The 25433-nt window shown below is 38.2% G+C and overlaps 1 protein-coding gene across 5 annotated transcripts in view; it reads left to right on the top strand.

Moving 5' to 3' along the window:
• ULK4 (unc-51 like kinase 4) overlaps positions 1-25433 on the top strand; it is a 653153-nt gene that overhangs the window by 153685 nt on the left and 474035 nt on the right. For all 5 annotated transcript variants that reach the window (XM_059390725.1, XM_059390726.1, XM_059390724.1 and 2 more), the window contains one exon: positions 12657-12784. In XM_059390725.1, coding sequence (XP_059246708.1) covers positions 12657-12784 — 128 coding nt within the window. The remainder of the gene's footprint in view (positions 1-12656; positions 12785-25433) is intronic.

Genomic DNA, 25433 nt, shown 5'->3' with positions numbered 1-25433 from the left:
TTCTTTCTTCTGCCTCATTTATCCTAGTAGTGAGAGCCTCCATTTTTGATTGCACCTCATTAATAGCTTTTTTGATTTCAACTTGGTTAGATTTTAGTTCTTTTATTTCTCCAGAAAGGGCTTTTATATCTCCCTAGAGGGTTTCTCTAATATCTTCCATGCCTTTTTTGAGCCCGGCTAGAACCTTGAGAATCGTCATTCTGAACTCTAGATCTGACATATTACCAATGTCTGTATTGATTAGGTCCCTAGCCTTCAGTACTGCCTCTCGATCTTTTTTTGTGGTGAATTTTTCTGCCTTGTCTTTTTGTCCAGATAAGAGTATATGAAGGAGCAAGTAAAATACTAAAAGGGTGGCAACAACCCCAGGAAAATATGCTTTATCCAAATTAGAAGAGATCCCAAATCGTGAGTGGGGAGAAAGGGGATAAAAAGAGGTTCAAAAAGGAAGAATGAAAAAAAAAAAAGAAAAAAAAAGAAAAGAAAAGCATTAAAAAAAGAAAACAAATAAAGAAAAATATAAGAAGGAAAAAATATATATATTAGATAAACTAGTTAAAAAACGTTAAAAAGGAAAAAGGTAAAAGTTAAAAAAAATTTTTACCAGAAGGGGAGATAAAAAAACAAAAAATGAAAAAGAAAAAAATTAAATTAACTTCAAGACTAAAATAAAAATCACAGGGAACAAGCCATGAGTTCCGTGCTTTGCTTTCTCCTCCTCTGTAATTCTGCTGCTCTCCTTGGTATTGAAACCACACTCCTTGGTAGGTGACCTTGGTCTCCCCTGGGATTCTTGTTGATCTTCTGGGGGAGGGGCCTGGTGTAGTGATTCTCAAGTGTCTTTGCCCCAGGCGGAATTGCACCGCCCTTACCAGGGGCCGGGGTAAGTAATCCGCTTGGGTTTGCTTTCAGGAGCTTTTGTTCCCTGAGCGCTTTCCATAGAGTTCCGGAGGAGGGGAATACAAATGTTGGCCTCCTGGTCTCCTGCTGGGCCGAGAGCCTGGGGCCCCACTCCTCAGTGCGCCCTCAGAGAACAGCGCCCAGTTCTTTCCGTCTGCCTGACCTCTGACCGCGCTCCGAGCTCACCGAGCCTGTGACCGGTTCAAGGTAACACCAAGCTGTGAGCTTTCTGTCGGCTCTCTCTGTAGCCAGCTTTCCCGTTCCAATACCCTCAAGGTCTGTGACACTCAGACACCCCCGATCCTACTGTGACCCTGCGGGACCTGAGGCCACGCTGACCCTGCGTGGGCTTCGCCCCGGTTTAGCCTCTGGAGCGATGTCCCTCAGTGGAACAGACTTGTAAAAGTCCTGATTTTGTGTTCTGTTTCTCTGCCGCTTGCTGTGAGCCGGCCCCTCCCCGCAGGGTCTATCTTTCTGTCACTTTGGATTCACTTCTCCGCCGGTCCTACCTTTCAGAAAGTGGTTGTTTTTCTGTTTCCAGAATTGCTGTTCTTCTTCTCTTCGATCTGCCGATGGGTTTGCTGGTGTTTGCAATCTTTAGATAAGCTATCTAGGTGATCTCCTGCTAGCTGAAGTAGTCTCAGCCTGCTACTTCTCCACCATCTTGACTCCTCCTCTTTTTTTTTTTTTGAAGATTTTATTTATCGACAGAGATCAGAGTAGGCAGAGAGGCAGGCAGGAGAGAGAGAGAGGAGGAAGTAGGCTCCCTGCTGAGCACAGAGCCCGATGCGGGACTTGATCCCAGGACTCTTGAGATCATGACCTGAGCTGAAGGCAGCAGCCCAACCCACTGGGCCACCCAGGCGCCCCCATTTTCTTCATTTCTTATTTATACTAATGTCTTAAGCTGTATTCTTTGTCAGGGAGCTGTATCTGTTTATTTATTTATTTGTTTTTTTAAAGATTTTATTTATTTACTTGACAGACAGAGATCACAAGTAGGCAGAGGCAGGCAGAGAGAGAGGGGGAAGCAGGCTCCCTGCTGAGCAGAGATCCCGATGTGGAGCTTGATTAGGACCCTGAGATCATGACCTGAGCCAAAGGCAGAGGCTTTAAGCCATTGAGCCATCCAGGCGCCCTGAGCTGTATCTGTTTAAATACAGATTTCCTTTGTTCATTGCTGTGAATTTTGTTTAGTTCCCTCTAAGTTGGAATAAGGGATATGTTATCTTGTTCTTAAAACTTTGGATGGCTTTAAAGTAATACTAAACTGTTTAGAAAGTTTCTCTTTCTAAATTGACTGTCATTGGAGTTCATTATATTTGCTCTAAACTCAGAGTTAGAAATTTAGATAAAATGAAAAGATGGATAATAACAAGTGTTGGGAAGGATATGGAAATGCAACTTTCATATATTAGTGAAGAATAAATTAGTACAGCCACTTTGGAAAATCATTTGACAGCCTCGATTAAAGCTAAAGAGATACTTACTTCTTGACTTAATAGTTCTGCTCTAAAGCATATATTACTTGTAATAGTCCCAAACTCCAAACAACACAAATGTTCAGGAGTCGAATGGATTCATATATTTTTCTGTGTTCGCATAGTAGAACACTATACAGCAGTAGAACATAGACTGCTTCTGCATGGAACACAGCTTTCTCACCATTATACTGAAGCCAGACATTGAAAAATTTTAAATTTCTTCTTCTTATTCTTTTTTTAAAAAATCTTTCCTGTCTCACTTTTATCCTGATTAATTTATTGCTTTATCTACTTTATTATTTTTCAAAAAACCAGCATTTGACTTATTTATCATTTACCCCCCCCCCCCCGTTTTCTGTATTTTACCTTCTGCTTACATCTTTATTTTCTTAATTTTTTATGTTTTTTCCCCCCTCAGTTTTTTGTGTTGGTAATTTAGTTCTCATATTTTTTGTTCTTTCATTTTCATTTACAAATGTATTTACAGGTTGTATTTTCTTCTGACTGCTCTTCTAAAAATATCGCATAGATTCTGATACATAATGTTCTTCCTGTTTTTAAGTTTTTCAATTCTTGTTTGTTTAGGGCTTTTAAAAATAGTGTTTAAAAAATTTCCAGGTGTCAGAATGGCCAAAATCAAGAAGACAGTAAACAACAAGTGTTGGAGAGGATGTGGAGAAAGGGGAACCCTCTTACTTACTGTTGGTGGAAATGCAAGTTGGTGCAGCCACTTTGGAAAACAGCGTGGAGATTCCTTATGAAATTAAAAATAGAGCTTCCCTATGACCCTGCAATTGCACTACTGGGTATTTACCCCAAAGATACAGATGTAGTGAAAAGAAGGGCCAACTGTACCCCAATGTTTATTGTAGCAATGGCCATAGTCACCAAACTGTGGAAAGAGCCAAGATGTTCTTTAGCAGAAGAATGGATAAAGAAGATATGGTCCATATATGCAATGGAGTATTATGCCTCCATCAGAAAGGATGAATACCCAAGTTTTTTATCAATGTGGATGAGACTGAAGGAGATTATGCTGAGTGAATTAAGTCAAGCAAAGAGTCAGTTATCCTATGGTTTCACTTATGGAACTTAAGGAATAACATGGAGGACATGGGGAGATGGAGAGGAGAAGTGAGTTGGGGGATATCGGAGGGGGGTACAAACCAGGAGAGACTGTGGACTCTGAGAAACAAACTGAGGGTTTTGGAGGGGAGGTGAGTGGGGGGTTGGATAAACCTGATGGTTGGTATTAAGGAGGGCACTTATTGCATGGAGCACTGGGTGTGGTGCATAAACAATGAATTTTGGAACACTGGGAAGAAAATAAATAAAAATTAAAATTTCCAGTTATTAGGATCTTTTGGATTATTGGTGCTTATTGCATCAAGCTAATAAAAATTCTTTCGTCTCAAACTATTTCAAAAAATGGAAGAGAAAGGAAACTTTCAAATTCACTATGAGTTTCAATGTTGCCCTTATAACAAAATCAGATAAAGACATTACAAAAAAAGAGAATTAGAGGCTGATGTATCTGATGAACACAGATGTAAAAATATCAACAAAATACTAGCAAACTGAGTCTAGCAATACATTAAAAAAATCATTCATTACAATCAAGTGGGATTTATTCCTGGAATGCAAAGATGGTTCATTACTCACAAATCAATCAATACGATACATCACATCAACAAGAGAAGTGGTAAAACCATATGATAATCTCAATAGGCACAAAAAAGCATTTGACAGAGTACAACATTCATTCATGATTAAATACCCTCAATAAAGTAGGTTTAGAGTGAACATAGCTCATATATATATATATATATATATATATATAAAGATCATATATAAAAAACCCACAGCTAACCTCATACTCAATGGTGAGAAGCCAAGAGATTTTCCTATAAGTTCAGGGACAAGAGAGGGATATCACTCTTGCCACTTACATTCAACCTAGTACTGAATATCTAAGTCACAGCAGTCAGACAAGAAAAATAAAAAGCAACCAGATTGGTAAGGAAGAAGTAAAACGTTCACTATTTGCAGATGGCATGATACTGAATATAGAAAACCCTAAAGATTCTTCTGCTAGAACTGATAAATGGATTTGGTAAGGTCAGTGGCTACAAAACCAATGCACAGAAATCCATTGCATTCCTATGCACTAATAATGAAGTAGCAGTGAAACTAAGAAAAATCCATTTTCAGGTGTACCTAAGATAATAAAATCCCTAGGAATAAAATAAGGAGGTAAAAGACTAGTATTCCAAACTATAAAACACAGAGAAATGGAAAGACATTCCATGCTCATGGATTAGAAGAATTTTTTTAAAAAATGCCCATACTGGGGCGCCTGGGTGGCTCAGTGGGTTAAGCCTCTGCCTTCGGCTCGGGTCAGGATCTCAGGGTCCTGGGATGTAGTCCCGCATCGGGCTCTCTGCTCAGCGGGGAGCCTGCTTTCCCCTCCCCCCTCTCTCTGCCTGCCTCTCCATCTACTTGTGATCTCTCTCTGTCAAATAAATAAATAAAATCTTAAAAAAAAATGTCCATACTACACCCAAAGAAATCCACAGATTTATTGCAGTGCTATCAAAATACCAACATTTTTCACAGAACTAGAATAAATAACCTTAAAATTTGTATGGAATCACAGGAGACCCCAAAAAAAGCCCAAAGCCTTGAAAAAGAAGAGCAAAGCAGGAGTTATCACAATACCAGATTTCAAGATATACTACAAAGCTGTAGTAATCAAAACAGTGCCATTCTGACACAAAAATAGATATACAGATCAATGGGACAGAATTGGGAGTCCAGAAATAAACCTGTGCTTTTATGGTCAATTATTCTACGACAATGGAGGCAAGACCATACAATGGGGAAAAGACTGTCTCTTCAACAAATGGTGCTGGGAAAACTGGAGCACTTTCTTACATTATACACAAAAATAAACTGAAAATGGATTAAGGACCTAACTGTGAGACTTTAAAACCATAAGATTCCTAAAAGAAAACTTGGTTAATTTCTGTGACAGCAGGTGTAGAAACTTTTTTTTTTTTTTTTTTTTTAAAGATATGTCTCCTCAGGAAGGGGAAACAAAGGAAAAATAAATTACTGGGACTACATCAAAATAAAAAGCTTTCACCAAAATAGAAAGGCAGTCTACTGAAATAAGATATTTGCAAATGATATAGTCAATAAGGGGTTAATATCTAAAATACATAAAGAACTTATGTATCTCAATGCCCAAGAAACCCAAATCTAACTAAAAATGGGCAGAGGACCTAAAAACACATTTTTTCAAAGAAGACATAAAGATGGCTAACAGACCCATGAAAAGATGACTCAACATCACTAACCATCAGGGAAATGCAAATCAAAACCACAGTGAGATATTGACATACTTCTACCAGAATGACTAGAATCAAAAGACAAGAGATAACAAATGTTGATGGGGATGTGAAGAAAAAGGAATCCTTGTGCACTGTTTGTGGGAATGCAAACTGGAGCAGCCGCCGTGGAACACAGTATAGAGATTCTTCAAAAAATTAAAAATAGAATTACCATATGACCTCATAATTTCACAACTGGATATTTACCCAAAGGAAATGAAAACACTAATTCAGAAAGATAATGCATCTTTGTTTATTGCAGCATTATTTACTACAGCCAAGATATGAAAGCAACCCAAGCATCCACTGATAGATGAATGGATAAAAATGATGCCACACACTCACAGAAATATTACTCAGCCATAAAAAGGAGTGAGATCTTTCCATCTGCAACAACATGGGTGGACTTCAGAGGGTATAATGATAAGTGAAATAAGTCAGAGAAAGATAAATACCATCTGATTTTGTTAATATGTGGAATTTGAGAACAAAACAAAGGAGCAACAAAAAAGATAAAGACTTAAATAGAGAAAACAAAATGGTGGCTGTCAGAGGGGAGGTGGGTGAAGAGAGAGATGAAATCTAAAAAAAGTATTTTTTTATGTTATGGATTACATTAAGGTTTTCTTTGTGACCTTTTATATGGCCAGTTTAAAGGAACATTTTAAATTGAAGAAAAAAGGTACATTTTCTGTTATCTAAGTGTAAAGTTGGGTATATATCTATAACATCTTATCTGTTGTTTATGTCATTTAGTATTTTATATTCTCACTTATTTTTGTTCTCTTGACAGTCTTGGGTTGAGAGTGGTGTGATAAGGTCTGTTGCTTCTTGCATCTTCTATAGTTTCCACTTTATAAAAGTGGTCACTGTACTATTTAAGGCCTAGCATTCATTACTGTATTTATTACTGGTGGATGTTTGTTTTGAATGGTGGGCTTTAGCATTGAAAAGTGTTCCTTGTCTTAATTACTTCTTTTTGGCTTCAGTTCTGCCTTGTGTGTGAGGAAGAGTCATTATGTAACTCTTTGTGTATTAGGAACACAAACACAGTTCCTGCTCTCTTTTCTTGTTTTCCTGATCTCTCTCTCTCTATCTCTCTCTCTCTCCCACTCTTATCACTTTTTATCACTTCTAACATATATATACAGTGCAATTTACTTTTTAGAGTACAGTTCTGTGAGGATTAACACATGCATAGACCCACAAGAAAGACACAGAACAGTAGTGACATCCCAAAGAATAATATTGTGCTGCTCCCTTTGTAGGCAGACCACCTCCCTCCCACCCCATTCCCTGGCAATTTCTGATGCCTTATCTGCCCCAAAGTTTTACCTTTTCTAAAATGTTACATAAATGAAACTATTTGTACGTAATCTTTGAGAGTTTTTTTTTTAACTTAATGTAGTTGAGATTCATCCATGTTGTTGCGAATATCAATAGTTCATTTCCTTTTATTGCCAAGTCCTGTTTTATTACGTAGATATGCCACAGTTTATATACCCGTGTACCCATTCAAGGACATAAGGGTTGTTTCCATTTTCTGACTGTTATGAAAAATGTTGCTGTCAATTTTTCTGTGTAGGTTTTTCTGTGGACATATATTTTTATTTCACTAAATACAAGTTGCAGTGGCTGCATCTAATATATGGTAGGTATGTGTTTAATAATTTTTTTTTATGAAACTGTCAACCTATTTTCTAGAGATTAATGAGGCCATTTTGCAGTTCTACCAGCAATATTCATAGAATTCTAGTTGTTCTATATACTAGTCACTTTTCAGTTGGCCATTCTAATAATTGCATAGTGTCTTATTATGATCTCAGTTTATGTTGTTTTAATGGTGGTGATATTGGGCATCCTCTTATGTTTATGTGAATATTTGCCTATGTTCTTTGGTGAAATGTCTGTTTAAATATTTTGCTCATTAAAAATGTTTTTTCTTAATACTGACTTTTGAGAGTTCTTTGTATATTTTGGGAACAAATATTTTATGCTATGATCTGGCTTGTCTTATCTTATTTGTCTTCCATAGAGGATAATTTTAATATTCATGAGGTTCAGTTCATCAGTTATTTCTTTTATGAATTGTGCTTTAGGTGTTCTATATAAAAACTTTCTCACCTAAGGTCATGAAGATTTTCTGTTTTGTTTTCTTGTAAGGACTTTATAGTTTTACATTTTTTATTCAGTTATATGATTCATTTTGTATTATTATAATTTTTGCATATGGTACACAGTATGGAATGAAATATATCTGTTTTGTTTTGTTTTGCATGTGGATATCCATAATAAGCACTACTTATTGAAAAGACTGTCCTTTATCCTAAGTTCCCCTTGCAACTTTGTCCTAAACTAATTGACTCCATTTCTGAACTCTGTTTCCTTGGTCTTTGTATCTGTCATTTTATCAATACCACATTGGGGTTTTTCTTGTGTTTTAAAATTGTGTGATTCGGATGCCTGGGTGGCTCAGTGGGTTAAGCCTCTGCCTTCCGCTCAGGTAATGATCTCAGAGTCTCGGATCAAACTCTGCATCTGGCTCTGTGCTCAGTGGGGAGTCTGCTTCCCGCCTCCACCCCCCGCTCCCCCCACCCCCCGCCGCCTCTCTGCCTACTTGTGATCTCTGTCAAATAAATAAAATCTTAAAAAAAAAATAATTGTGTGATTCTATTGTCTTTTCTCCCCAAATTGTTTTGCTTATGGGTTCCTTTGCATTTCTATCTAAAGTTTATGATTAGCTTGTTTATATCTACAAAAAATCCTGCTGGGATTTTTATTTTTATTAGAATTGCATTAAATCTGTAAGTTAGTTTGGGGGAAAATTGGCATATTAACTAAGTTTTTTAAAAAAATTTATTTATTTATTTATTTGGCACACAGAGATCACAGGTAGGCAGAGAGGCAGGCAGAGAGAGAGGAAGGCTTCCTGCTGAGCAGAGAGCCTGATGCAGGGCTGGATCCCAGGACCCTGGAATCACGACCTGAGCCGAAGGCGGAGACTTTAATCCACCGAGCCACCCAGGCACCCCTATCTTGAGTTTTTTAATAGATGAACATGAAATGTTTCTTTATTTATGTCTATAAAATTTTTTCTTTCATAATTGTATAATTTTCAGCTTACCAATTCTCCACAAATTTTGTATGTTTATGCCCGTATTTCTGTTGTTGTTATTGTTAGAGTTATTAAAAAAATGATATTTTAAAAAATTTGCTTTCTAATCGTTAATTACTGGTGTATAGAAATGCACCAGATCTTGCTAAACTCATTTATAGGGTGTAGAAACTTTTTGTAGATTCCTTGGGATTTTCTAAATAGATTATCGTAACCTCTGAGAATATTGCTTCCATTATAGTGTGAATGACTTTTATTTATTTTTCTTTCCTTATCACCCTGGCAATGATTTTAAGTAAAATATGGAATTATGAGTGATGGGCATGGACATACTTGTTTAATTCCCAGTTTCAGTGGGGAAGCATCAAGTGTTAACCCTCTAACTATGATGTTAGCTATAATTTTTCTCTAATACTCTTTCGCAGATTAAGGAAGTTCCCTTCTATTCCTTGTTTGGTGGGTTTTTATGAATGGATGTTGAATTTTGTCAAATGCTTTTTCATTATCTATTGATTTGACCATGTGGCTCTTTTTAAAAAAATTAACATATAATGTATTATTATCCCCAGGGGTACAGGTCTGTGAATCACCAGGTTTATACACTTCATAACACTCACCATAGTGATCATGTGGTTCTTATTTAATCTGCTGAATTACACTGATTGATACTCAAATATTGAATCAGTCTTGGATTTCTGAGATAACCTCTACTTGATTGTAATCTTTTTATTTATACATTTTATGTATTGTTGCATTCAACCTGCATATATTTGTTGAGGATTTTTGCATTTCTATTCCTAAGGTATGTTGTCTCTATTTTTTTTTTTCTTGTACCATTAACTATCTTGGATCTTTCTCATGCCAATAAATGCTTGTGTAAGTATGTGTGTGCATAAATACACACATATATATATATATATATCTGATATATTTATCTCTTATGGCCTCTTCTAGATATTTTCATTCTCTTTTGTTTATATTTTAAATCTTAGATTTGTTTGGAATGCACTTTCAGGTATGACACTATCACAAATATGCACTCAGTCTATAAATTTTGGTTAGTTCAACATTCAACAGGCTTCTATTACATTACTTTCTGCTTTTATTTATTTATTTATTTTTAAAAAGATTTTATTTATTTATTTGACAGACAGAGATCACAAGCAGGCAGAGAGGCAGGCAGCGAGAGAGAGGAGGAAGCAGGCTCCCTGCCGAGCAGAGAGCCCAATGCGGGACTCGATCCCAGGACCCCGAGATCATGACCTGAGCCAAAGGCAGCGGCTTAACCCACTGAGCCACCCAGGCGCCCCACTTTCTGCTTTTAGATTGCATTCCAGTGCATCCGGTATTCTGTCCAATTTTTTTCTCCTTAAATAGATCTTTCCTGGAGTCTTCTGACCAACTCCAATATGGTTAGGCTGCCCTTTGTGCCTGGTTATAGCTATCACCTGCAATCATCTTGGGATTCCCTTTATCTCTTTCACTATTCTCTGTTTTCTTGGTTAATTTCCCCAGGGTGAGTGTTGAGGGTTATATAGAAGAGTGGTGGTATGGTAAGTGATTTTGGAAAGGTAATAAAATGCCAGATCATTGTATGCTGTGATAAGGGTTCATCTCAAGGGTTGCAGCAACTATGGAGAATATTTTATAGGTGAATAACATAATCATACTTGCTGTTGGAGAAGATCACTGTGGCTATGACTTGTAAAATAGTTGGAAGAAAGTGAAGTTACAGTAATCAGGAAACATATAATGGTGCACTGAAGTATAAGGCAGTGTTCGTGGGGGTATCACTCTCACAGTAACTGTGGATCAATTGGACATGAGAGAAAGGAGGAGAAAGGAAGATGCTCAGGTGTTTAAGTTTGGTCTTGAATTATCCTCAGAGGGCGAGTGTCATGTTTAGGGTAGATTCTGAGTTTAGTGTTGGATGTACAGGTTAGAGTTTTGCAATATACCCTTTATCCACATTTAGCAAATGCTAGCATTTTACCATGTTTGATTTATAATTTTTCTTTTACTGTATATGTATGCATGTGTGTGGCCAATATGAGAAGAGGTTGCAGACCTGATGCTCCTTTATTTGTTTTTGTTTTGTTTCTTGATGCTCCTTTGTTTTTTATTTTTTGTTTTTATTTTTGTTTTGTTTTGTTTTTGACTTTCCTTTACTTGTAATTAGTTCACTGAATATTCCCTAAAAACAAACCATGGATTTAAAAAGAAGTTAACATTTATTTAACATTATTACCTCATCTACAGGCCTTATTCAGATTTTGTAATTGTCCCAGTAACATTCTATTATGTGAAACAAAGTTGCCAGATCTTGAATTGCTGTCAGTTATCATGACTTTTTAGTCTCCTATAATCAGAACAGTTTTTCAGTCTAAGGCTAGTAGAGCTTTGAGTGGTTTTGGGTATGTGTTTGTATGTGTGGCAGGTGGTGGTAGTGTGGAAAACATATTTGTAATTGTAGTCCTTGGGCCCAGGGTTTAAATTAGAACTGAAATTTACTGTAGAGAAATGAGCTTTCTACCGTCTACATGCTGGAAAGGTAGAAACATTTATTACTCAAAGATTTTTAGTGTTGATTCATTTTTTGACCCTAGGAGATGAATTAGCTTGATTATTTCATTCAGGATCTAGGTGAGACTCATGCATAGGTATAGATACATAAGTATATCTCCATCCTTAAATAAAAGCATATGCCTGTCTATGTAAATTCTTCCTGCTTGGAAACATATCACCCAGTGTAAAAGGACCATGGCATGGCCAAAATATTGAACTGCTTCCATTTGCCTTGGATATAACAGTGTCACTGTTCAGTGTTTGCTTCTCTTCAGGACTGTTGGGAACTTCCCCTCGTTCTCTGTGTAGCCATCTTGCTAACAATAAAGTTCTATCTTCCTCCCTGCTTATATTCGTTAACTCTGTGTGCATATGTGTATGTGTCTGCATTTCCTTTTTCATATCAATAGACACCTGAAACGATGGGCTATCTGTTAGAAGGGAAAATAATGTTAATATTAGTGAGTACTCATTCCTCTCTGTTATAGGAATATAGGTTTTTCTTTTGGGTATTTGTATATCTGTAGGACCTTAAATGTGTAGACTAGAGATACGTTTTCTGTAGATGCAAGTTTGTGCAGATGTTCACATGTACATACAGTCGTGACTTCCAGTTTTTCAGGTTGTTTATTGCCACACTTCTCTTGGGTGGTTGAGTGGTTAAGAGGCAGGTTTTGTTGTCCCACTGGCCTTGATTTCAGTTCAACTTTTTGGATTGCTTAACTTTTCAAGATTCATTTTCCTCTATAAAATAGGGATAACACTGAGACTACTGGGTGGCTCAGAAGGTTGAGTCTGCCTTCAGCTAAGGTCATCACCCTGTGGTCCTGGGAAGGAGCCCGCAGTGAGCCCCACATCAGACACCCTGCTCAACAGGGAGTCTGCTTCTCTCTCTCCCTCTACCACTCCTCCTCCCCCACAATCATGTGTGCCCTATCTCTCAAATTGATGATTAAATTTTTCAAAAAAGTAGGGATAATAGCGTCAACTTGTTATGTCTAGTTTTCAGGTTTGAACGAGATACTACATACTAAAATTTTAGTATAGAGTCCAGGACAAATTAAGAATGCAAAAATAGTAGCTGATTTTTTTTTTTTTTTTTTTTGCTGTATGTTTAGTTATTGTACACTACTGACCCTGATAGTTGACTGCTCTGTTCATTTTATGTTTTCTCAAAAAATGTTTTAATGTCTTCCACAGGATTTTGTCTCTACAATTATTCGTTTACTCGACAGCCCCTCAACTTCCATTAGGGCAAAAGCCTTCCTCATTCTTTTATATATTTTGATTCATAACCGCGAGATGCTGCTGCTCGGCTGCCAAGCAAGGTATGATTTTCTCTGATAAGGTTTCATCAATAACATCAATATGGAACCTGTTTTATTATAGTATTTTGTGGCCTCTGTGTACTTAATATTGAAATGTTTTCCCCCTAGACTTTTCCAAGGGTTTAATTTTTCACATACAGCCTTGTCTAGGAAATATAGATGACCGAGAGAAGTCTTCTAGAGCTGAAGCAGGGTGGTGGGAAAGAGCCACAGTTCCTAGATGTGAGGACAGTTCACGGCAGGGTGTTAAAGTTGGTTCTGGTTTGCATCTTTGGGAGGCATTTTTGACTGGTGGTTTGGTCATTCACCTTTGTAAGATTCTGGAATGAGCAGCTGGAAGCCCAGCGGAACAGTCTACTCAAGAGTAGAGGAAGAGGCAGAGCAGGGAGATATTTCTGGACTGGACCTGGGCTGGGCAGATCTCACTCTCCCTGGGTTCCACCCTCTTCCTCTGAAAGGAGAAGCTGTTCTGACACACCCCAGATTCCCTTTGTGTTGTGATCCTTCCTGATTAGCATCTAGACTGTCTGATGCATGTGAAATTATAACCCAGAGGAACCTTAAATATATGGTTGAATATCTATTTCTTGATCTAGCTTGTTACTCATTGTAGAACACTGAGGAGACCCTAGAATTGCTAGATTGATCTAGATTAGAGGTTGAAAAGCCTTTTTCCTGTAAATAGAGAGTAAATATTTTAGGATTTATGGGTTAAGAGGCAAAATCGTGGCTATTTATATTTATGTAATGAGAAAAAACAAATTTCCACAATTTTTTTTATTGATGAATGTACTTTTATAACAAGAGAGAAAACAAATATCTACAGATTTTTGAGTTGACATAGTAAAAATATACTAATAAATGAGTACTTTTTTTTTTAATAATGCAGGTTTAGAAATGAGAAGAACAGAATTCTTTTTCTGAGGGAGAGAGAACATTTTGCGTAATTAGGGATCAAAATTAGTGTCTTCCTCATCAAATCAGTTGTAAATGTGTAAGTGCTGATTGCTAGCTTAATTTTGTGCATCTTGTCTTTGAAAATGTCTTTTCTTACAGATAAATAGTGTCACATGCCAATATTAGTTTATGAGTATGTGATTTTAATTGAGCATATTCATTGGTTGGAAGGCATGTATAGGATTCTATTAGATTTTTCCTTGATATTTGCCTTTTAGCATGCCCTTATGTTGCAGGTTAATCAGAACTAAGTGCAGGGTATATTGAAGCTCCTACAGAGCCTCCTTTCTTTCCATGTCTCAGAGATCATTATCCAGCTTTGTTTTACAACCCATGTCTTAAAAACTGATGTTTCACATATTTTGTCTAACTTTTACTTGTGTTTTTAAAAACTTCTCATTTAAATTCAATTTAGTGAATATAGACTTTATTATTAGTTTCAGGGGTAGAATTCAGTGATTCATCAGTTGCATGTAACACCCAGTGTTCATTCCGTCACATGCTCTCCTTAATGCCCATCACCCAGTTACCCCATGCCCTCACCCGCCTCCCCTATAGCAACCCTCAGTTTATTTCCTAGTTACGAGTCTCATGTTTTGCCTCCATGTCTGTTTTAATCTTATTTTTCCCTTCCCTTTTCCTATGTTCATCTGTTTTGTTTCTTAAATTCCATGTATGAGTGAGATCATATGGTATTTGTCTTTCTCTGATTTCTCTTGGCATAATACCCTCTGGCTCCATCCACGTTGTTGCAAATGGCAAGATTTCATTCTTTTTTGATGACTGGGTAATATTCCATTGTATATATTTACCACATCTTCTTTGTCCATTCATGTGTCAGTGGACCTCTGGGTTCTTTCCATATTTTCACTATTGTGGACATTGCTGCTATAAACATTGGGGTGCAGGTGCCCCTTCAAATCACTATGTTTTTATTCTTTGGATAATACCTATTAGTACAGTTTCTGGGTCATAGGCTAGCTCTACTTTTAACTTTGTGAGGAACCTCCATACTGTTTTCCAGAGTGGCTGCACCAGCTTGCATTCCCACCAACACTGTAGGAGAGTTCCCCTCTCTCTGCATCCTTGTCTACACCTGTTGTTTCCTGGTTTGTTAATTTTAGTCATTCTGACTGGTGTGAGGTGGTATCTCAATGTGGTTTTATTTGTATTTCCCCGATGCTGACTGATATGGAACCTTTTTTCATGTGTCTATTAGACATTTGAATGTTTTCTTTGGAGAAATGTTCATGTCTTCTGCCCATTTCTGGATTGGATTATTTGTTCTTTGGGTGTTGAGTTTGGTTAGTTCTTTATAGATTCTGGATACTAGCCCTTTATCTGATATGTCATTTGCAAATAATCTTCTCCCATTCTGTCAGTTGTCTTTTGGTTTTGTTGACTGTTTCATTTGCTGTGCAAAAGCTTTTTATCCTGATAAAGTTCCAGTAGTTCATTTTTACTTTTGTTTCTCTTGCCTTTCGAGACACATCTAGCAAGAAGTTGCTGTGGGTGAGGTCAGAGCGGTTACTGCTTGTGTTCTCTAGGATTTTGATGGATATCTGTGTCATATTTAGGTCGTTACTCCATTCTGAATTTATTTTTGTGTGTTGTCTAAGGAAATGGTCCAGTTTCATTCTTCTGCATGTGGTTGTCCAATTTTCCCAATTCCATTTATTGAAGACACTGTCTTTTTTCCATTGGATATTATTTCCTGCTTTTTCAAAGATTAGTTGACCATAGAGTTGAGGGTCTATTTCTGGGCTCTCTATTCTATTCCATTGATCTATGTGTCTGTTTTTATGCCAGTACCATACTGTCCTGGTGACTGCATGTTTTATAATTGTTTCAAATGGAAGCATGCATCCCGTCCTTTGTCCCTTAGAGCCAGAAGCAGAAGTTGTTATCTATTTGTAAAGGCCCCTCACCACTCTACTCTGTGTCTACCATCATTTTCACCAGGAAAAATAGTATAGTTTCTTAACAGATGTTCTTACATCATTTCTTAGACTCATAGTCTGGTCTCCATGTAGCAAATAGAGAATCTCTTACACAGTGTGAATTGGCTTTTGTTTCTTCCCTGCTCAGACTCTTCTAACAACATCCTATCATGCTGAAAAGATAGCCTTGGTCTCTTCTTCCCTGCTTCACCTAGTCCCTGCCCACCTCTCAGCCCGTGTCTCCTATGACTCTTCTTGGCTTTTGCTCCATTCCAGCCATATAGTTTTTCTTACTGCTTTTCAAACATAGTAAGCCTACCAGACTCACTTCAGGACCTTTCCCAGGTTCTGTTCCTTATGCCCATTATGCTCTTCCCCCAGATGTCTTCATGGCTGGATTCCTCAGGTCATTCAGGTTTCTGGTCAGTGTAGGGGTTTCTTCTTCTGAGAGCCACTCTGATCATCCTGTCTCAGACCCCCCTCCCAACCCCAACCACAAAAACCCTTTAACTGGAAAGACCTAAAGCATTCAGACCATCAGAGCCTGGGCATGATCTCTTTGGTATCCTCAGGAAATTGCTATGATTTCTGTGTGTCTGAATGAATATTAGAGACTTTAGCAGTGGTGGGAAGATGGTGGTCTGTGCATACCCTGGCCCCGACTTCCACCCTGCCGACTCTCTGGAGCACCACTGTGAGCCAGGTGTGTGTAGAGGAGCTTGGAAGGTGAGGCTTAGCCTTGCTGGAGAGGTGAGGACAGGTTCCGTTCTTCCTGTGCTGGTGGCAGAGTTGACTCACTATCCTCTACACCTTGGCGAATAGCAATTCTTGGGCTTTGGGAGGGTCCAAAATGCAGATACCTTCTATGTGTTGTTGTTGGGACTAGCATGCCTGTGCCCAGGAGATCAGGAGCAAGACTCAGTGGAGGCCAATCTGCCCCAGTTGGTGAGGCTGCAGGCAGACAACCTCATTTCCTTATACTTGAAGAAAACAGCTCCCTCTCACCACCTGCTGCTTTGCCACAGCCTGTCCTGGTCAGGTGCTGAGTAGATGAAGTCGTGAGTAAGCACATTTGTTAATGTGTCATAGTCCATTGACAGAGACATGGTACTTGAAGGAGGAGGAAAATGAAGGACAGGCAGCTCTCACCAGGGCAGAACGAATGGACTTGACAGAATTTTAACAAACAAGTAATGAAAACTCTGTGGACTGGCTGTTTTTTGAAATCCAGCAGAGGAACTAAAAGAGCATGGCTTCTGCTGGGGATGGTATTAGGGCTTTGAAAGGCCCCATGATAGAACACACTGAACCACACCAAGTGGATGACAGAGACCTGGGCATTTCATGTGAAAACAATAGGAGACCTCACACACCCTGAATGCCAGTGGGAAGAAAGGAACCGATGGAGGATTTCTAACTGAAGAAATGTTGGCAGTCAGTCATCTTCTGCTCAAATGTACTTTCTTCTGATACTGTCCAGAGCTGCAAGTAAAGGAATGAGAAAGTCACAAAACTACAAAGGTAAAAGGAAGGATGGCTAAAGCCGATGAGCACTGTCACCTCATCTTTGGATTCTGGAAGCTGGAAAGCTGACAGATGAATTCTTGCTTGTTTAGCAGAATGGGGATTGGCGAGATCCCTTTTGGTCTGTGTGGGGAAAGCCATGAGAAGACCTGATGACTGCGTGACAGAACTCTGGAGAGGTTGGGAATTAGGGGTGCCTGCTATGTTTGATGGTGGTAGTGAGGGGTAGGGGAGACTCAAGGCAACATTGTTGGGGAATCTGCATGGAGGGTTGATCCCCACCGCTCTTCCTCCAGCGGAAACCTCCAGGAGACTCTGCCTCTTCTGGTGCAGCAGGGGACTTGAAATGCATTCTGGATAGTGTGAACTGGAAATATTGCCAGTTCAGGTGTTCTCACCCATAGATATGAGGGAGATGAGGGAGTTGCCTTCTGAGAAATCTGAGGATGGTTCGCAAGTCTGCTTACTGTGAATGGTGAGGCCTTCCACCCCCTTTTCTACTGCACTTGCAGGCTGTTGGCAGCCTGGCTAATGTACTATTGGCCAGAATCTGGAGATTCATCTCTGGGAAGCTGACCAAATGGCAGTCCTATAGGGGCTGCCATTTGGATGTCCCCTTCTGCAGCTAGTGACACCTTGCTGAATATTCTTGGAGTGGAGTCCATCAGCCCTAGACCCTGCTCTTGCACAGGCACCTCCCAACAACACTCCAGTGCATCATTTAAAAATATAAATGGACCTCAAGAATTACCAGGTATTTAAGGGAAGCCTCTAACGTGGGTTACAGAAGCCAAAACTCTCCAACAGATAAAAGGGACACAGCAGAAACAGAGACGAAACTTATAAACAGACATCTCTTGGAGAAATGAATGAGGAGAGCCTTTAAGCCTACCAAGTCAATGTGAAAGCTTCCTCATAAGAGGAATGCACTTTGCTCTTCCTCATTCTAAGGGAAATCAGCAGACAGTGGTTCTCACTCAGTGCACTGGCAGGGTCCGAAAATGTATTCTCTTTGTGAGGCTATGGGGAAACCAGCTTTCTCCTTTGTTTTCGATGTAAACTTAGGTTTCTTTTTTTAAAATTTAAATTCAGTTAGCCAATACATAGTATATCATTAGTTTTTGATGTAGTGTTCACAGATTTATTAGTTGTATATAATATCCAGTGTTCATCAGATCACAAGCCCTCCTTAATATCCATCACCCAGTTAACCCAACCCTCCCACCCCCCTCTCTTCTATAACCCTCAGTTTGTTTCACAGAGTCAAGAGTTTGTAATGGTGTGTCTCCCTCTCTAATTTCTTCTTACTCTGTTTTCCCTCACTTCCCCTGTGGTCCTCTGCACTATTCCTTATGTTCCACATATGAGTGGAGCCACATGATAATTGTCTTTCTCTGATTGATTTATTTCACTTAGCATAATCCCCTCCAGTTCCATCCATGTCAATGTAAATGATGGGTATTTACCCTTTCCGATGGCTGAGTAATACTCCATTGTATATATGAACCACATCTTCTTTATTCATTCATCTGTTGAAAGGCATCTCGGCTCCTTCCACAGGTTGGCTATGGTGGACATTGCTGTTGTGAACATTGGGGTGCAAGTGCCCCTTCTTTTCATTACATTTGTATCTTTGGGGTAAATACCCAGAAGTGCAGTTGCTGGGCGGTAGGTGGCTCTATTTTTAACTTCTTGGAGAACCTCCCTGCTGTTTTCCAGAGTGGCTGCACCAGCTTGCATTCCCACCAACTGTAAGAGGGCTCCAATTTCTCCACATCCTCACCAATATTCATTGTTCCCTGTCTTGTTAATTTGATCCATTCTAACTGAAACAAGGTGGTATCTCATTGTGGTTTGATTTGTATTTCCCTGATGACAAGTGATGTGGAGCACTTTTTCATGTGTCTGTTGGCTATTTGTATGCCTTCTTTGAAACCAGCCTTCTCATACTTTGCTGGTGGGGATGTAAAATATAGTTACCATGAAGAGGAATTTGACAATATCTAGAAAAATCACATATTTTTATCCTTTTCGCCCAGTCATTTAACTTCTAGGTGATAGCATCCGAAGATCTATTATTAGCAAAGAAGTGAATGACACATCCACTAGGCATTGCTTGTTATGGCAAAAGACGCATCAGCAGGAGACTGGCTCTAGAACTGTAGGCAACCTTGTATGAGTTTTGTATTCCCACTGTAACAAATTACCACAAACTCCATGGTTTCAGACAATGCACATTATTAATCTAACAGCCCTGGGGTTGCGAGTCTGGGTGCTGTGTAGCGGGACCCTCTGCTCACATCTCATAGACTTGAAGGGAAGGTGTTGGCTTGTACTGCAGTCTTCATCTGAGGCTTCACTAATTGTTAGGTCTTCTTCTAAGCTGAGTAATTGTTGGTGGAATTTATTTCCTGCAGCTGTAGGACTGAAGTCCCCATTTCCTTGCTGGCCTTTGGCTGGGGATAGCTCTCAAGCTTCTGGAGACTGACCTTCTACATCCTCAGTGTACAGTGGAGCCCTTTGCTTTCATCCTGGTGGCCAGCAGGGGGCTACTTAGTCCTTAAATCCCCTCCACCCTCCTCAAATGTCCTTGACCTCCCTCTTCTGCTTCCAGCCACAGAAGACTGCTTTTTACAGGTTTCACCTGATTGGGTTAGGGTCCTGCAGATAATCTACATATTTTTAGCTTAATTGAACTGGGACTTGATTTTTAAAAATTAATTAATTTTTTAAAAAGATTTTATTTATTTATTTGACAGACAGGTCACCAGTAGGCAGAGAAGCAGGCGGGGGGTTGGGGGAGCAGGCTCCCTGCTGAGCAGAAAGCCCGATGTGGGGCTGGATCCCAGGACCCTGGGATCGTGACCTGAGCCAAAGGCAGAGGCTTTAACCCACTGAACCACCCAGGAGCCCCTGAACTGAGACTTTAATGGCTTCTTCAAATTCTTCCCTGCAGTGCCTAGATTAGTGTTTGATGTCAGAGGGGTGGGAATCTTGGGAGAGGCACATCTTTAGAATTCTGCCAAACCACAGTCCCCATAATGGAGGACTAGGCAGCTGTGGAAAGAGACCAGGAGGATCTTGATACACAACCATGAGTGGTCTCCAAGGTATGTTGTTATCCTGAAAACAATCAAGGTGCAGAATAGTATTTATGGTATACTAACTTTTGTATAAGAAAGGGGGTGAAAACAGGAAAGATACATGCATTTACTAATATTTTCAAAAAGAGAATGGAAAGATGAATGAAAAGTTAACAAAAAATAATTTATAGGGAAAGGAAAATAGGGAGTAGGGGCAGGGAAGAAAGCTCTACTTCTCTGAATGTAAATGGTTTATGACTTAGATGTAAAAATCACATAAATGTGCATGATTAAAAGTAAAAAGAAATAAAAACAGTAAAAATAAAGTAGTGTGTAAAAATGGAAAAAGTAACCTGGTATCAACTTTGTGGTATAACTCCCCAGAGAAGAGATATAAACATGTTTTTAAAATCACAGTACTTGGCAGTATATTTCTATTGGGATATATTTTAGGGACCAGAAAACCATGTTAAGAAACTTACAGGTATATTTTGTTCTTGTTGTTGGTGTTAATAATTGTACTTCTGGCTTGAAACTATTGTATATACATATATGTATGGGAAGATAAACCTAATAATTATGGGTAAACTGTGGCCTCTTTATATTACTTTGCAATAACTACTTAGCAATAAATAGTTTTTAGAACTGAAAAGTTTCATCCTGCTTATAAGCTAATGAGCGAACCTGCTGGTTTTAATAGATGCAGGCAGAAGACTCAGACTCCTTGGTCAGGGACAGGACTTTATTACCCAGGGCACAGTGGACAGCATGAAGGTTATGTTTGAATTGGTTCTCCTCGACTCCCAGGTCCCATGGTGGGAGACACGATGTGCAAGCCGGCCCAGGTGGAAGATATTGACGATGAGGGGGTTTGTGTCATTGCTAAGGAGGGCTGTGATTAGGAAACCCCCATTTTAAGAGGGGTGCTGGCAAGCCTGCCCAACTTTTACCCATAGAAGGAGACATTATCTTCATTATCCTGATTTGAAAATAAATCTACCCTCTTTCTGGGGGTAGGAGTGTGGGGGGGGACATCCTTTCCTCCCTCTTGTCCCTTTTTCCCTTTCTTTCTCTGGTTTGAGTATAAAACTGGCCTCATAAAATAAGTGGGCATATGTTCCTTCCTTTTCTGCTTTCTGGAAGAGATTGTATAAAAATTGGTGTTTAGTTTTCTTTAAATGTTTGGTAGATTGCTCCAATGGCTTCATCTGGTCCTGGAGATTTATTTATTTTTTTTTTTTGGAGTATTTTACCCAAATCCAATTTTTTAATTCATTGCAGGGCCATTCAGATTATTAATTTTGTCTTTGTCAAGTTTTGGTTAAATGGTTTTTGAAGAATTGGCCCATTTCTTCTGTGTCGTTGAGTTTATGAGAATAAAGTTTTTTTTCCTGGTGTTACGATTTTTTAACTGGTGAAGGATCTGTAGTAATATCCATTTTCATTCCTGATATTGGTAATGTGTATCTTTTTTTTTGCCCAGTTGTGTTAGAAGTTTAACAATTGAAAGAAATAACTACCTTTTTGTTTCATTTATCTTTTATTGTTTTTCTGTTTTCAGTGTCAATTTCTTCTCTGATTTTTATCATTTTTTTCCTTATTCTTTGGGTTTGTTTTGCTCTTTTTTTATTTCCTGAAGTAGAAACTGAGATTATTGATTTGAGTCCTTTCTCTGTAAAAGTTCTCATGTAGGTTGAATGTTTTAAGTCCACTTTATAGCAACACTTTTCCTGCTTTCGTACATATTTTATGTTCTTAGAAATTTCTTTCATTCAGTTATATGCATCTTTATTTCCTTTAAAACTTCCTCTTTGATTTATGGATTATTTAGAAATGTGTTAATTTTCATATGCTGGAGATTTTCTGTTGTCATTTTGTTATTGATTTCTAGTTGGATTTTGTTATTGATTTCTAGTTGGATTTCAAGTTGGATTTTGTTATGGAATCATTGTATGATTCCAGTTCGTAAAAAAGTTGTTGAGATTTATGCTTTAGTAAACAGTTTATCTTAGTGAATGTTGGACGGATGCTTGGAAAGGATGTGAATTCTGCTAATTGTTGGGTGGAGTGTTCTTTCTGCGTCAGATTCTCTTGTTTCATTGTATTGTTGAGATAATTTGTACTCTTACAGTTTTTATTTCTAGATTTTTGGCAATTACTGGATATAGGATAATGAAGTCTGCAATTATACTTGTGGATTTGTCTATTTCTCTTTTTAGCTCTAACAATTTTTATTTATATTTTTAATTTTGATTTTTAAATTTAAATTAAATTAGCCAAGGTATAGTAGATCATTAGTTCTTTATATAACACCCACTGCTCATCATCAGCCCTCTTTAATTCCCATCACCCAGCTTCCCCATCCCTTTACGCATCTTCCTTTCTGCAGCCCTCCATTTGTTTCCCAGAGTCAAGAGTCTCATTTCTGTTTTCTTCCCAGTTTTCCCTGACTTCCCCTATTGTCCTCTGCACTATACCCTATGTTCCACATAAGAGTGAAACTACATGGTAATTGTGTTTATCTGTTTGGCTTATTTTACTTAGCATAATATCCTTTGGTTTCATTCGTGTAGGTGTAAACGGTAGGCATTCATCCTTTCTGATGGCTGAATATTATTCCATTGTATATATGAACTACATCCTCCATTCATTTGTTGAAGGACATATCAGGTCCTTCCACAGTTTGGCTATTGTGGACATTGCTGCCCTGAACACTGAGGTGCAGGTCCCCTTTCTTTTCACTACATCTCTAATAGTTTTTACCTCATGTATTTGGAGGCTCCATTGTTTAGCATGTACATATTTAGGGTTGTTATGTCTTCCTGGCAGATGGATGCTTTTATCATTATTTAAATTCCTCTTTGATAGTTTTCTTTTCTGTGATACCTACTTCATTTAGTGTCAATATAGCCACTTCTGCCTTTATTTAGTTAGACTACTATATATTCCCCTAGTTTTGCCCATTCTGATGTTCTTCTTTACTTTTTTTGGTATTCTTAATCTGATGTTATAGTTTCCTTTATGTTTAGAGAACTTTCTCAAGCCTTTCTTTAAAGAAAGGTTTGTTATAAAGGAACTATTGCGTTTCCTTTTTCTGAGAAATCTTTATTTCTCTTACATTCCCAATGCGTATTTCTCTGCAGTTAAAACTTTGGTTGACAATTTTTTTTTGTAAGTCCTCCAGAATAGGACTTTCTTCTGGTCCTCATAGTTTTATATGAAAAAATCTGTTATTACAGTTGATGTTCTTTGTAAGTGATGGGCTATTCCTCTTGGGTTGTTTTAAAGATATTTTCTTTGTCTTTTAGGATTTAGAAGCTTAACTGTAATTTATCTGTGGTGTGAATTTCTTTTCTTTCCTTTTTTTTTTTTTTAAAAGATTTTATTTATTTATTTGTCAGAGAGAGAGAGAGATCACCAGTAGGCAGAGAAGCAGGCAGAGACAGAGGGAGAAGTGGGTTCCCTGCCGAGCAAGGAGCCGGATATGGGACTCAATCCCAGGACACTGGGATCATGACCCAAGCCGAAGGCAGCCACTTAACCAACTGAGCCACCCAGGCGTCCCTGTGGTGTGAATTTCTTTGAGTTTCTTCTATTTTGAGTTTGCTCAGCTCCTTAAATACATAGATTTATTTCTTTTGGAAAATTTGGGTATTTTCCAGCCATTATTTCTTCAAATACTTGTTCCATTCCATTCTTCCTTTCCTTTTCTTCTTGGGACTCTGAGGATAAAAATACAGGCATACCTTAAAGATATTGCAGGTTCAGTTCCAGACTACAACAGTAAAGTGAATATCATAATAAAGTGAGTCAAATGAATTTTTTAAATTTCCCAATGCATATAAAAGTTATGTTTAAACTATATTGTGGTCTATTAAGTGTGAAGTAGCATTATGTCTAAAAAAACACACACCTTAATTAAAAATTACCTTATTGCAAAAAAAAATGTTAACCATCATCTGAACTTTCAGTGAAATACAATTTTTTTTTTTTTAAATTTTTGCTCACGGAGCGTCTTACCTTGATGTTGATGGCAACTGACTTATCAGGGTGGTACTTGCTGAAGGTTGAGGTGGCTGTAGCAATTTCTAAAATAATCCAACAGTGAAGTTTCCCTCACTGATTGACTCTTCCTTTCATGAATGATTTCTCCGTAGCATGTGATTTTGTTTGATTGCATTTTACCCAAGTAGAACTTCTTTGAAAATTGGAGTCCATTTTCTCAAACCCTGCTGTTACTTTATCAACTAAGTTTGTGTAATATTCTAAATGTTTTGTTGTCATTTCAACAATCTTCACAGCATTTTTACCAAAAGTAGATTCCCTCTCAAGATATTGCTTTGTTTGCTCATCCATGAGAAGCAAGTCCTCATCTATTAAAGTTTTATCATGAGTTTGCAGCAACACAAATTTAATAAATAATATGACAAAGTTTGAAATCTTGCAAGAATTACCAAAATGTGACAGAGACATAAGTGAGCAAATGTTGTTCGAAAAATGACACAATAGACCTGGTTCATGTACAGTTGACAAACCTTCAGTTTGTTAAAAATGCAGTATCTGCAAAGCTCAATAAAATGAGGTATCCCTGTGTAAAGTATTTTGTGATTATTCTACATGTGATGAGACTCTGCTTTTTTTTTTTTTTTTCCTTTAGAGCAGGTGGAGGTGAGGGGGAGGAAAAATAGAGAACCTTAAGCAGACTCCACATCTAATGTGGGACTCGATCTCACACCCTGAGATCATGACCTGAGCTGAAATCAAGAGTTGGATGCTTAGCTGAGTGAGCCCCCAGGGAGGCCTACTGCTTTTTTTTTTAAAAGTATTTTTTTTTAAATCAGTTTTTCAGATTTTATAAATAAAATTAATCTGCTAATAATTAACTGGTTATGTTCTCTTCCACCTGCATTCTATTATTAAGCCCATCCAGTGAGATTTTTTTTTAATTTTTAATTTTTTATAAACATATAATTTTATCCCCAGGGGTACAGGTCTGTGAATCACCAGGTTTACACACTTCACAGCACTCACCAAAGCACATACCCTCCCCAATGTCCATAACCCCACCCCCTTCTCCCAAACCCCCTCCCCCCAGCAACCCTCAGTTTGTTTTGTGAGATTAAGAGTCACTTATGGTTTGGGAGA

Source organism: Mustela nigripes, chromosome 2 (assembly GCF_022355385.1).
Source record: "Mustela nigripes isolate SB6536 chromosome 2, MUSNIG.SB6536, whole genome shotgun sequence".
NCBI lineage: Eukaryota > Metazoa > Chordata > Mammalia > Carnivora > Mustelidae > Mustela > Mustela nigripes.
The sequence above is the reverse complement of the archived record's forward strand: the minus strand, read 5'-3'. Positions and strand labels throughout refer to the sequence as shown.